At 40.8% G+C, this 13,043-nt stretch overlaps 1 protein-coding gene across 2 annotated transcripts in view; it reads left to right on the forward strand.

The window, feature by feature from the left end:
• The window catches only part of Mctp2 (multiple C2 and transmembrane domain containing 2), a 113,917-nt gene extending 101,156 nt beyond the window's left edge, over positions 1–12,761 (forward strand). For both annotated transcript variants that reach the window (XM_048369137.1, XM_048369138.1), the window contains 3 exons: positions 3,287–3,396; positions 10,252–10,349; positions 12,610–12,761. In XM_048369137.1, the coding sequence (XP_048225094.1) occupies positions 3,287–3,396; positions 10,252–10,349; positions 12,610–12,678 (277 nt within the window). In that variant the 3' untranslated portion in view covers positions 12,679–12,761. The remainder of the gene's footprint in view (positions 1–3,286; positions 3,397–10,251; positions 10,350–12,609) is intronic.
• The last annotated feature ends 282 nt before the right edge of the window (positions 12,762–13,043 follow it).

Raw genomic sequence — 13,043 nt, forward strand, 5'->3', positions numbered from 1 at the left:
ATTTAGTTGTCACTCTTCATTATAGCAACATGATTTCCCCAAATTTGATGTGAACTGCTGACTTCACTTCCTCCTCAGTATGGGAATCTTCACCTCTGTTCTAGGACCCTTAATCTCTCCGGTGTCTTTCATGTTTCATTTCCTGAGTGATTGCCTTCCCCGAGTGTTTGCCGTGGACGATCTTGCATTGTATTCTTTTCTATAGCATCCAGATGTTTCATTCTTTAACTGGATTTCTAAATGTTGTCATTTTCCTCTGTCAGAGTTCTACTCTCTTTTCAAATCATCTTGGTGGTCTCCTTGTTGTTATCTGTTCCTTAGTTATCATCTTACTTTTCGTTCTCCATTTTTATCACTTGTACCATTTCAGGTTAGTTCTCAATACCTGAAATCTTTTTTATTTTGGAACTTCCTGTCTGTTGTTTTTTGCTGGCTCTTACTCGTGGTGTCATGTATGTGTATGTGCATGTGCATGTGTGTTTGCATTATAATTGGGAAACCATATTTCTTAGGATTTATTCTGGGATTACACTGTCTGATTCGATGGTGAATACTACTAGAGAGGATTTTAAACAGAATCATTGTGATGAGTTCCTCTTTTATTTTTTATATTAATAATGTTTGAAACTTTTCATGCTATGTTGGTAGTACAACTTTGGTTGGCAACTTCACCTAATATCAAGGCAGGCATGGTTGTATCCACTTTTGTGTGGTTCTTCGTCTTCTTTTCATTTATTCTTTCCCTCCCATGCTTTACGCTGAGTCTGTATGCTTCATGTGAGTGTAGCAGTCTGTTTGGTGCTTTATCTTACATCCCCATGGACTGTGCAGGAAACAAACAAGCTCAGCATCCCAGTATTTCACAGGAATTATCAGAAGGAAACTAGACCTTGGCTCGCCCCTGCCCCCCCCACCCCAGAGTGCTTGTGTTTGTTTTATTGTTACATTCTATTATTTTCTTATTTTCATGTCAGCCTGGCAATGGCTTAATTTCTTTTGCTTCTTCCCATTTCTTTCCAAAATGAGCTAAGATTTGGTTTACCTTGTATTTTACTTTCTTATGGTATAATGATATTGTAAGGGAATCACAATGCATAGTTCTTTCTCAATGTAATTTTATACATTTAGATCAGCTTTTCTTTTCTTCAAAATCCTACCTGATTTGCTTCATTCTCATATTTATGCAAACTTGGTGCAGTATAAATGAAAAAAATTAATGTAGGTAATACTTAGCATCAGATATTACTGTGGATATTACATAGATTAGTGTGTCCCTGATATTGAGATAAGATATTTGATAAAATATCATATATTTTATACCTCTATAAGATGTTGGTTTTGCATGTAAAAGACCGGTGTAAAGCATCCAGAGCTTGGTGTAATATTGGTGGTTATGCTTATGGTTGAGGAATGTTTGAACAGAAACATTTAAAATTATAAATTTCTAAACTAATAATCTGCCAAGGTGAAACAAAAAAGAGTGGATTTGTATCCAGGATCTCACATTATGTTTCCACTTAAAAAAAAAAAAAGCAAAACAATTAATGCGGTTGAATATTTGTATTTATATTTTAATATTTCTAGTATGAGTTCATTATAAGCATAATTGAACACAGGCAATGAAGCAGTATCTCCTACCACATTCTGTGCCTTCCCCATCTTCAATCATATCTAGTTACCATTAACTATTTGGAAAATATCTTTCAGAGGTTTCCTCAGGATGAAACCTGTAAGTATAGTATTTATACATGTATGAAGTCAGTGGTATATCTGTAATTATTCATAGACTATATAATACACATTTTGTTATATAATATGTATGTAATTATATATGATATGCAATTATTCATTATATATATCACATATGGTATATGTGATTTTTCACTATTTCTAGCTTGAACATCCACTTTGTAGTTTGGGGGTGCGTGGATATTCTTCCGTTTCCATAGTTTTCTACATCGGTACATTATTGCAGAGTGTAGATCTAACTTCATTTACTTGAATACTTCATAGAGAGATTTCTTCGTGGTACTAAGGCTATTTTCTTTGTAAATGAGTTGCTTTTGCGAGCTGCCTGAACAGACATTGATGGGGTGTATCTGGGTCCTATGACTAGGGTGGGCTGCAAGTTCGATGCTTTGCCCACACTTATGCCTGGGGTAAATGTGAAGCCCATATGTAATTAGACACCTATTGCAAACTTACCCCCTTTCCAATCCTTGGTTACAAGTTCTACTCTGAAAAGCGGAGCATGGGACCGGTTCTACATTAGATATGTAGAAATTGCAAATAACAAAGAAATGGAGGTGGAAACAGTTCAAGGAGTGGTAGGCTTGTAATGGTTTGACCAAACCCAGAAATTGACAAGGAAACACAGTGATAAATTTGATCATGTAGAAAGATGTACCTTGATTTAAAAAATTACAACCAAGATAAAGACAAAGCTACTAGCTAGGAAAAAAGTGACCTAAACAACAACAACCACAAAAACATGACAGAACACTGAGTTCTTTACTATCCAAAGAGGTACTTTAAAACACCAAGAGCAAAGCCAAGCAAAATAGTGTCAGAGAAAATTTACAAGTAGGAAACTCCTTTCCTCCAGTTGAGGTTTACAATGTTCCAGATCCTGAACTTACTATGAAAATAGAAGATTGTGCTTAACTCTAACAAATTTATCTGTGATAAGGGTGCTAACTCCAATTCTTTGTTTTTTCCAGAAGATTATAGATCGCACGAATGCTTTTGTGTCTCCACTCATGGCAATATCACCAATTTTTTTTTTCCTGTCTTCTGGCTTGAACTCAGGGCCTGAGCACTGTCCCTGGCTTCTTTTTGCTCAAGGCTAGTACTCTACCACTTGAGCCACAACGCCACTTCTGGCTTTTTCTGTTTATGTGGTGCTGAGGAGTCAAACCCAGGGCTTCATGTATGCTAGGCAAGCACTCTACCTCTAGGCCACATTCCCAGCCCAATATTGCCAATTTCTAGTTACTTCTTCGAAGTTCTATTAGGAACTTCCAATTCCTGGAAAGCAGAGTCAGTGCTGTTCTCACAAGTGGAATGTCTACTGGTCTTGCGATGTTCTTTCTCCTCATTAACATGTGGCAAACAGTAGAGCTGAGTTTGATCCTAATGATGTTTTGTAACATGACACACAATCTCATTGATTCAAGAAGCTTGGCCGATAGACTTTGCTTTACTACCAGTGCAGAATACACTTGCCAAGGTGACCGTGGAAGTTGCAGAGCTTCTGGGAAATGACTTTGATGTGATTTGTCCACAGCACCTTTAACTGGACCGTCCCTTTCCTCTCGCTGCTGGCCTGCTTGATCCTGGCTGTCATTACTGTCATCTTGTACTTCATTCCTCTGCGCTACATCGTTTTAATCTGGGGTAAGTTTGCCGTGGGCTTCTTGCTAGCAGGCAATTCAAGGTAAAGCACCAATTACTCATTTTTAAAGTACAACTATAAACTTTCAAATGTGCTCTTGTTGGCAATTAAACATGAGGCGAAGGGAAACATTTGGGGAAGAAAAACTTCCAGGACCTCCCTGAAAAGCCCAATTTTGTGAAAGATCTGTATAGCTATTTATGGCCCCCTTGCATCACTGTGATCAAATAAAAAAAATGCAGTTGTACATGCCATTTCCCTCTGGCTTTTCCCTGTCATAAATCCTCTGGAATAATACACTGCTATGGCCCGGTAACTTTTCAGAAACACTGTGGCTTGCACAGCAAGCACACACCTGCGTCTTGCTCCTGTGTATGCTGTAAAAGTCGATTTAGTTGCCCACCAGGTTGCTTGTATTCCTTTGTCTCTTCTGGAGGAAGTCATAACTAATGCCATACTCAAATCCAGAAGTAATGAGTGAGAGAGGGGACATTTGGTGACTACTTGAGCAGTGCTTGAAAAGAATGGGAGCAGTGAATTGCCAGGGGGAATGGTTTACCCATATAAAGTTTAGTTGCTTCTAAATAAAGGATACACAGAGCCAGGACCATGACTCAGATAAGAGGTAGAGCTGTTTGCCCAGCAAACACGTGCAAGGCTTGGGAGTTCAAACCCTGGTACTAACAAAATGGGGAAAGGAGGGAAAGAAAGAAGATAATAAGGCCCATCTTGTAATGTACTTTGAACTAGACTTCATCACCTCTCTGTGGGACAAAATAGAAGCAAGCTCTGTGATTCTGCCAGTTGAGGGGCGGGATCCACATTGAATGATGACGGGAGACATACATAGTGAGGTGCCAGACCTGTTTGTTGGGGAAGCTGATACAGTCTTGACTGTGGCTGCTGTGGTTTCCCATCCTCTCAACTTCTAGGCATCTTCTCAAGATGTCCAAGGAGTTGACACAGGTAAGAGGTTGCCTTGAGATGTATTCACCTTTGGATAATAACAGAGTGCCTATAATTGCTTGGTAAAAAAAAAAATCTACCATTTTCTAGAAGAAGTGGTGAGAAGTAGAAGTCAAGAATGGAAAGAGAGAGACGGGGCCACAGGAGAAATAGTCCCAGCCCTTGGAGGGTTCCCTTTCAAGGTCAAAGTCCTCTTTTAGTCATGATAAGATTTGTTTGTTTAGTTGGCAACAGTACTAACACTGTGGTCCTTAGAGAAGAGCAGGAGCCTTCTTGGGGGCCCATTGATTATGCAGGCATTTGGGGGGAAAGTTTTAAACTGAGGACATAATATCCTAAAATTCTAGGTACATTGACTGAGTAATCTTTCTGTTGTAAGAATTAGTTTTCAAATCCAATTACAGACCACATTTAGGTCTTGAAATTTTCTGTTTGATCCTACTCAGCTGCGATTCCTTTGATGTTTTTGTTCATTTTCAAGTTCGTGTAAGTTGAATGGCACAGGGGGCTGTGAACACACCAGGTACTCTTGATTCCCTGCATCCTTTTCTCCATAGAGAAGGCCAATACAGCCATCCGCCAGTTGTTGTTTCTTTCAGGACATAGCGTAGATACCCAAACCTCATCCCAAACCAGAAGCTCATGTCCAGTTTATAAATGGCATAGACTAAACCTGTGCACATCCTTCCATGAATCTCCACTCATACGGTATAATTGTTGCACTGTATTGCTTAGGTAATAATGACAAGAAAAAAAAACCTGTATGTGTTCTGTATACACATAACACTTGTAAATATTTTCAATCCGTGGCTGTTGGAATCCTAGGATATTTGACCCCTGTTAGAGCCTACTGTTTATTGTCTGTCCCCATGTCATTGCCAACCCTGGATTCCTCCCTTCTTCCTACCCAAATCACCTGATTGCCCATCTTATCCTCCAAGATCATGGCAGGTTTCCAACAACAACAACTCTATGCATTTACTTAATGAGACAATTATTCCATTTATGGATAAAATTATTGAACAGTATGGAGTTTATTGTGCTCTCATAGGCCAAACCATTTGGAGTTTTATGCTCTAGTTCTAGGTTCTAGACAGGAGTTCATAGTTTCCTGATAAGCTTACCAGTCAAAAGCGATTGCTTGTCTTGTCATGGAAAACCTGTGAGTTCATGCCAAAATACATTCTGTAGTTCTATGAGGACTTCGTCTTCTCACCAGTCAATTCGTTATTTATGCATATGAAGCTTCTCATGCTTTCCTTTTCATCTTTATTAAGACATCAGTTATCTGTTTTAACTCCTAAAGTAGATGAATGGTCTAAAATTTGCTAGATTATTACTTTTTTTCTCCAGAGAATGAAACACATGGGCATATAAATACTAGATTCTCACATTTTCCACAAGCATTAGGAAAGTACTTGGGTAATTATTGGGAAATTATCTTACTATGAATGCTAGCTTAATTTACATACCACAACCCTAGCATGTGAACTTATCTGGATGATGGAGTGCATGATGACTTAGGATGGGACAGTGTAAATGAGAGTGAGGTTCAGTGTTTAAAATATCAATATGCTATACAGTCTCTGTCCTTGGCAGCTCTGTCTTGTGCTTTGGGCATGCTCAGAACACACTCCATCCAAGGATTCCTGTATAGAAGAGACTTTCTCCCAAGCACCCTTTTCCTCCTATTCCATTCTTTGGAGTTGCTTTTCCTGTGTCCAGAGCTCATGACGTAATCCTTTCATCAAATGTCCCCCCCACCCCACCCTTCGACATGTGATAATTCTGTAAGTAGCAGAATTATTTGCTGTATACTTACTGGTGGCTAAAGTATATAATCCTAACTACTCAGGAGACTGAGGTCTGGAGGATTACGGTTTGTGGCCAGCCCAGGCAAAACAGTTCACTAGACTCCATCTCCAAACTAACCAGTGAAAAGCCAGGTTGAAGGAATGTCTCAAGCATAGAACATTATTAGTCAAGCACACTTGAAGCCCTGAGTTCAAATACCAGCACCACAAAACACCACCACCACCAATAATAAAAAACCCCAAATAGAAAATTGTTTGATATAAGCACATGAAAATGGTTTAATCTTACTATGGCTATGAGAAAGATTCCTAGACTTACCAAGGAGATAATTGTAAGGTTTGGGAGCTAAGACAATGTCCTATTCAGCTCTACAATTCCTAGCATAGCTATACAGAGACGAGAGAGAGCTTTAGTAAGTACTTGAAAAAAATAATTTGAGTGAATGGATCTGCATGCTCAAAGCTTACACTGTATGTTATATTGTTGGGAATACCACATCTCTTGTGTGAGAGGCTGAATTTTTTTAAAAAAAACTGACAAGTAGATGTTCAAAAAAGTTACCTGAAATTTTCCTTAGGAAGCTGGAATTTAGAGACTCATTGGAAAGCCTTATTTCCAGAAGAGCTGATCTTGAGATAGATTGTCTTCATATGCTGCTTTGCTAAATGACAACTCTTTGTATGACTATTTAAAGAAAAATTTAAAAATTATAAATAAAACACACTACTAAAAAGGATGTTTATGATTAAAACAGTAAAGGAGGCATTATTTTGAAAAACATTAAAAAGATTCTAATACATGCTTCCTGTTTCTTTGGAGGTTTTCCCCCCTCTTCTTCATATACACTCAGATTGCCATTGCTCTGTTGGATTCGAGTTTGCTAGGTAAGGAGGGTATAAGTTCCCTAAGCTAAAATGTAGGATTCACGACTCATTTACCTTTGAATCTCTTAAGTGATAATATAATCTCTCTCTCAGGAAAAACATTCAGGGTTTTACAAACGAATATACAAGGCTCCTCTGCCCCACCAAAGCTAGTATAGTCAGGGCTACTTGCTCCTTAACTATATAAGTGCCTGATAGTGAAGTAATGATTTATTTTCTTCCTGCAAGAGGGCTCCAGTCTTCGTCGCTGACATTTAGTTTATGATCGGAGGCCATTAATGGTTGTTTTCTTTTCTTGTCTTTTCCCCCCAAATGTTATCCCTTGTTTTTTGTTTTGTTTTATTTTTTTCCTTCTTGGCTATAAAAACAAGAAGAAGAAAAAAAAAAAACCCCACAAAAATGGCAGTGGCCATGCTGATGTCTGCAGCTTTGCTGGCTTGTATGTGATTCAGAAGCTATCAGCGCACAAGCTTTTCATCCTTGTGTGTCATGACTGGTTTGAAGATTGTAGTATCCTCTTGCCTACAGAATCCATTTTTACTGTATTCACCCTGGCAACAGCATAGGGCAATGTTTTTATTATAAAGATTTCATCTGTACTGGACCCTATGTGGACAGTGAACTATACAAACTGGTAGAGAGTGAGGGAAGGGTGACACGGTTCAAAAAGAAATGTCTTCTTTATTTGACTTGTGTAACTGCAGCCCCTCTGTATACATCACCTCTACAATAACAATAAAATAAACTTATATATTAAAAATAATTTTATTAGCCAGGTGCCAGAGGCTCATGCCTATATCCTAGCTACTCAGGAGGCTGAGATCTGAGGATCAGTGTCTAGAGCCAGCCTGGACAGGAAAGGCTGTGAGACTCTTTATTTCCAATCAACCACTAGAAAACCAGAAGTGGTGCTGTGGATCAACATAGTAGAGTACTAGCCTTGAGCTGAAGAGCTCAGGGACAGTGCCTAGGCCCAGAGTTCAAGCCCCCCAACCAACAAAAACTATAAAAACAAAAAATAAATTACAAAAAGAGATGTCATTTGTGTGATATCAAGAGCCAGAGGAGGGTTAAGTGATTTGCCTGAAACCACACAGCTAATACATTATAAAACTTAAACTGGAGCTCAAGTTTTCCTGTACCACAACCTTTGTAGCTTTGTCCCATTGCTCTTTATGATGACCAAAGAGGCTATGATCTCAATTTCCTGCTCATACTTGATCTTCCATAACAGATAATATGGTAGAATCACTAAAATTGTTATGACTGAGAGACCCTAAAAAAATAAGGTGTGATTTTGAAGCATGCCATCTGAATGCCTTGTAATTTTTATTCAAAGACTTTTTTTTGGCCAAATGTAGATTATTCCAGTGCATTGTGGACTACTTCTGCCTTTATTGGTACACTCGAGCTACTGTGCAGGTTTATAATCTTCTCAGTGACTAAAAATGCAGTGTTTTGATCGGCTGTGATATTATCCCTGCCTTGCTGTTCATTGTAAAGACTCCAGATGCGCACACTATATATAATTAACAATGGGAGATATATCTTTTCTCAATACGTCTTTGTTTCCCTTCATCATTCTGCCTTGTCTGTTTTCTTTTGCCAAAAAGCCCATGCTACAATTAAATGTCTTTAGAATAACACAGTGAGAGTATTTTGGTTTAAAAGGAACGCTGGGGTGGGGGTGGGGTTTAGTTAGAAATATGAAGCTTGGAAGTGGGGGTAGAGGGAAGAAAGGCAGGGTGCAGCTTTGACTTAACGGAAAGGCGATCATTTGTGGAAAACTTCCCCTCCTGGCCACCATTTACCCAGGAACAATGGCTGCCCCCCATTTGCAAAGCAGATGTAAATCTGACCCCCCAAAAGAAAAGGACTGGGGACTGGCATTGTGTCAGGTATAATGCTGTGCAGGAAGTCTAGTCTTTAGATGAAAGCAAAGTCATATTTATTGAACAAAGGAAAACATCAAACCTTGAGTGTATGAGTGTGTGTGTGTGAGAGTGTGCACATGCCTATGTTGGGAACTGTTGAACTTAACTTCTGAGTAGAAGCCATTCAGAGCACAACTAAGCGAAGAATTCATTCAGCCTCATTGGGGTTGACAGGCCTTCGGATAGGATCCTTGTTAAACAAGCACCCCGTGGCAAAACTTCAGAAGGCCACCTAATCTTTCTGCTTCTAAAGCTCAACATAAAAAAAAAAAGAAGTTGACATTTGGTTTAACAAAAAAAAAAAAAAAAAAGGACTATAGCTCATGAGCTCTGGATTGTAGGCACACAGCTCTAAGGAGCATGGTGGATTGAAAGGACGTCTCCTCTACTGGAGAAAGCTTGGGTGCCATGTGTTTGGGGCATGCAGTGACCCAAGATAGAAGCTCTACATACACTGACATCTTAAATGCTGGACTCCCCCATTATTACCCTTGCTTGGTCTTCAATTGGCACTTGCTCCTATGGCCCAGTTAAACCCACATGCTGGTGTTGTGGTTGACAAATTAAAGTTAGCAACCACACGCAGGTCATTTTCCAATAATAATCCACCCCCCTTCCAGTTTCCTGCACCAAAGTACAACCAACATTTCAACTTCTGAAAGAGAGAGAGAGAGAGAGAGAGAGAGAGAGAGAGAGAGAGAGAGAGATCCTGTGGAAATAAGTTGGGAGTAGAGAAGTGGGGTGGGGGAGATTGTTGCAGTTTGTGTTTAAGAAGGAAAGCTCTCACCCCCCCTCCCCCAGTCACATTTGGCCCACAGCCTCCAAGCAGAGACTTGTTTTGGCTAATGAAGGCCCTTTCCCCTCTGGGACATTTGTGTTCATCGCAGTGGAGGCTGTTAATCAGCCATCTTCCCACCCCCCCCCCCCAAAAAAAGCCAATGAGCTCCCTTCCCAGTTTTAGCATGTTTCTTGCTGCCATACTGCTGGGATTGTAATGGGGTTTTTCACAGCTGAAGAAAGGAGAGCCCCTCTTCTACCATTGCCCCCTCCCCCCACACCCTGCTTCTTTCCTTCAGGAAAAAAGAAATGTCTTTGTGAGTGATTTCAAATGACAGTGAGATGCGCATGACTTGAAATCCAGTCATTGTTTTCACACTAATTTTTACTTGTGAATACTGAACCACCCCCCAACCCTCACCCATCAGGCAAGTCTTTAAAAGATAGATATGTTTTGTCCTTTCTATTTTTTTTCCCCCAGGCATAAATAAATTCACTAAGAAGCTTCGACATCCCTATTCGATCGACAATAATGAGCTACTAGACTTTCTCTCCAGGGTACCCTCAGATGTTCAAAAGGTATGTAGCTGATGGTCATTGCCAACAGGGGACCCCATCTTGGAGGCTTGGCTAGCCCAGGGCTCCAGAGGCCACAGGGTTTTGCTTATGTCATTGAGAACAAATATCTAGAAAAAAGAATATCCACTCCCCGCCAAAGGAGACCTGGCTTGCAGGGAAGTGGCAAGTGACACAAATCCAAACATCCTGTGTCTAAAGCTTGAGATGAGGGTGAAAATTATCCTGAGAAAGAGGCACTTAAGAAAGATCTGGAGCTCACACTGAGCTGCCACTGTGTGCACTGGCTGGCTGGCTGGCATTCCTCCCTTGCTTTGATTGCTCGCTTCCCTAAAGAGGATAAGATGAGTTCAAGGACTGGAATCGCATGAGATCCAAACCAGAGGGGTGTCATTTTCTATCTCTTCCGGGTAGCAGGCATTTTCTGGGAAGTATGAGGACAAGAGGATTATTATTATTACTTTTTTTTCTGCTTGTTTGCCCCAATTATTCCCCGGGCTTCCCCTTTCTGTCCTCATTCCTTTAAAGAATTAGAGATGCTGAGAGTGAAATCCTCTCTTTTTCTTTAATACATGCGGTGGAAATAACTTGAGATCGATCACAAGTATTATTCACAGGTAATGGACGCTTAGTCCAGCAGCGTCTTATTTTTTGCAGATAACCAGACTTACAAAGGAAATGCAGCCCCAAAGAATAGCCTGACCTGTAGTCCTGCAGATTAGGCTGTACCTATCTTGAGGAGGGAAGGCAGGGAGTTCTCTCTCTCTAAATGGAGAACAGTGTTCATTGAATAGGTAGGTGGGGAGACCGTGGCATGAAATCAAGATCATCAAAGGCAATGGAGAAAATCCCAAATCAGATAATTGATTTTTTCCCCACTGTGGGGTCTCCTCAAATATAAGTGGTCCCCCAGCATCTCCAGGTGGTTTTCAGATTCCTGAGGCCCCAAGATCTCAAAATTCCTTTCTCTCTTAATTCTACATTCTTGGAGATTAAAATTGACTGTGACACTATTTGTTTCCCCCCTTTGGTCTTCATTTCCTGATACACTTAGCTATTGAAATACATCTTATGAAGATGACTATAATTTAACATTGGTGTTTACACAATTAAGATAACCTGGACCTTGTTTTGCACGGATGACTGATTGACATGTATGCTATCATTTTGTCTCCAGGGGGTTGTCATAAAACACTAGAAAGAATAGTTTTCTTTTTTAAAAAAAATCTTTGCATTTAAGTGTTTTGGTTCAATGGTGGCCTATCTCCGGATTGGGCATAATGTCCTTGGGAGAAATTTGGCACAAGTGCTAAAAATAGTGACTACAGATGGCTGGCCATGTACTCGTTTAAGTCAATGCATTCTACTGCTGGCCTGTGGAAGCCACAGAGCTAAGCAATCTGATTGCAGTGGCCCCTCACTGGAGTTGGGGTGTGCATTTCAGGCTGTCTCCTTGAAGAACAGAAGTTTCCATCAGGCCCTTGGCATAGACAATTGTCTATGCTGAGTTGAAGAACCAGCCCTGGGAGTGGTCTTCCAGCTAGAGTTGGCTTGAGTACAGAGAGACTCAAGGCAAAGAACATTTGCAAGGAGATCGGGACATGAAGGATGCATTCTAATAGCACAGTGACACTGTGCCACAAGGGGAGAGGAGAACTGGGGCGGGGGGGGGGGGGTTCCCTGTGTGCCCGTGCCTGCCTCCCTCAGATGTTTTAGCCATTGTATTGCAGAATTAATTTCTTTTTAAAAGAGAAATTTATAGAGGTCTGGGGGCCCTCTATCAATTTCTGCCATTTCTTTGCACTCTTAGGGAAAATAAATGACTCTACTTGGCTGAGATTTTAGGTATTTTTTTAATGAATAAATCTTCGTAAGTTAAGTGTGTCCTATACAAAGATAAACATTCCCAAGAGGCAGTCATTAAACTTCCTTCTGGCTGAAAATTGGCACATTGCATGAAACTTAGATCATCAGGCTGTGCCAGGCACAGGTAGAATTCCATGCATCTCATTAGGAAGGGGGAAAAAAAATCTGCTTTTGATATTTGGGGTTTCAAGAAATGATGTATGTCTGCTCAAATCCATCCTGCAATTCATTCCCCCACTCCCTCCCACCCCTCCCACCCCCATACCACGCTCTTGTGTTTAGAAAATGATTCATTACCTTTGACCCTTCCTCCCTTTGCCTTGGGGAGCCATTAACGCACTTGGTGGTAAGCTAGGGTTACCAAACCGCCCGGCTTCATGTCTGTCTGTTTTCACAGGTGCAGTATGCAGAACTGAAGCTCTGCGCCAGCCAGAGTCCGCTTCGGAAGAAGCGTAGCACTGTCTAGAATGGACACACAAACTGGCACCCGGACATGCGGGCTGGGCTGTGTGGGCCCCTTCCTGGATCCTGCCCTCTTCTTCACATACAGGCGTCTCCATCAACTTACCCAGAAAAACCCAAGCGCCCCCCCCCCCACAACACACACCCTGCTGAGAGACACATGGTTTCTCCAGCAGAAGATGCAGCCCAGCTTGCACTGGCTTGAAGAAAGAAAATCCCTGGAGAACACCAGGAGACCCACATGGGTTCCTGAATAATTCCTCCTCTCCCTCCAGCTGATTCACATTACTACCTTGTTATTCTCCATTGGGTATTGTGGCACACAGCTGTAATCTAGGCCCCCCTGGGGAGGCTGAAGCATGAAGATTG

This window comes from Perognathus longimembris, chromosome 20, assembly GCF_023159225.1.
Source record: "Perognathus longimembris pacificus isolate PPM17 chromosome 20, ASM2315922v1, whole genome shotgun sequence".
NCBI classification, from domain to species: Eukaryota; Metazoa; Chordata; class Mammalia; order Rodentia; family Heteromyidae; genus Perognathus; species Perognathus longimembris.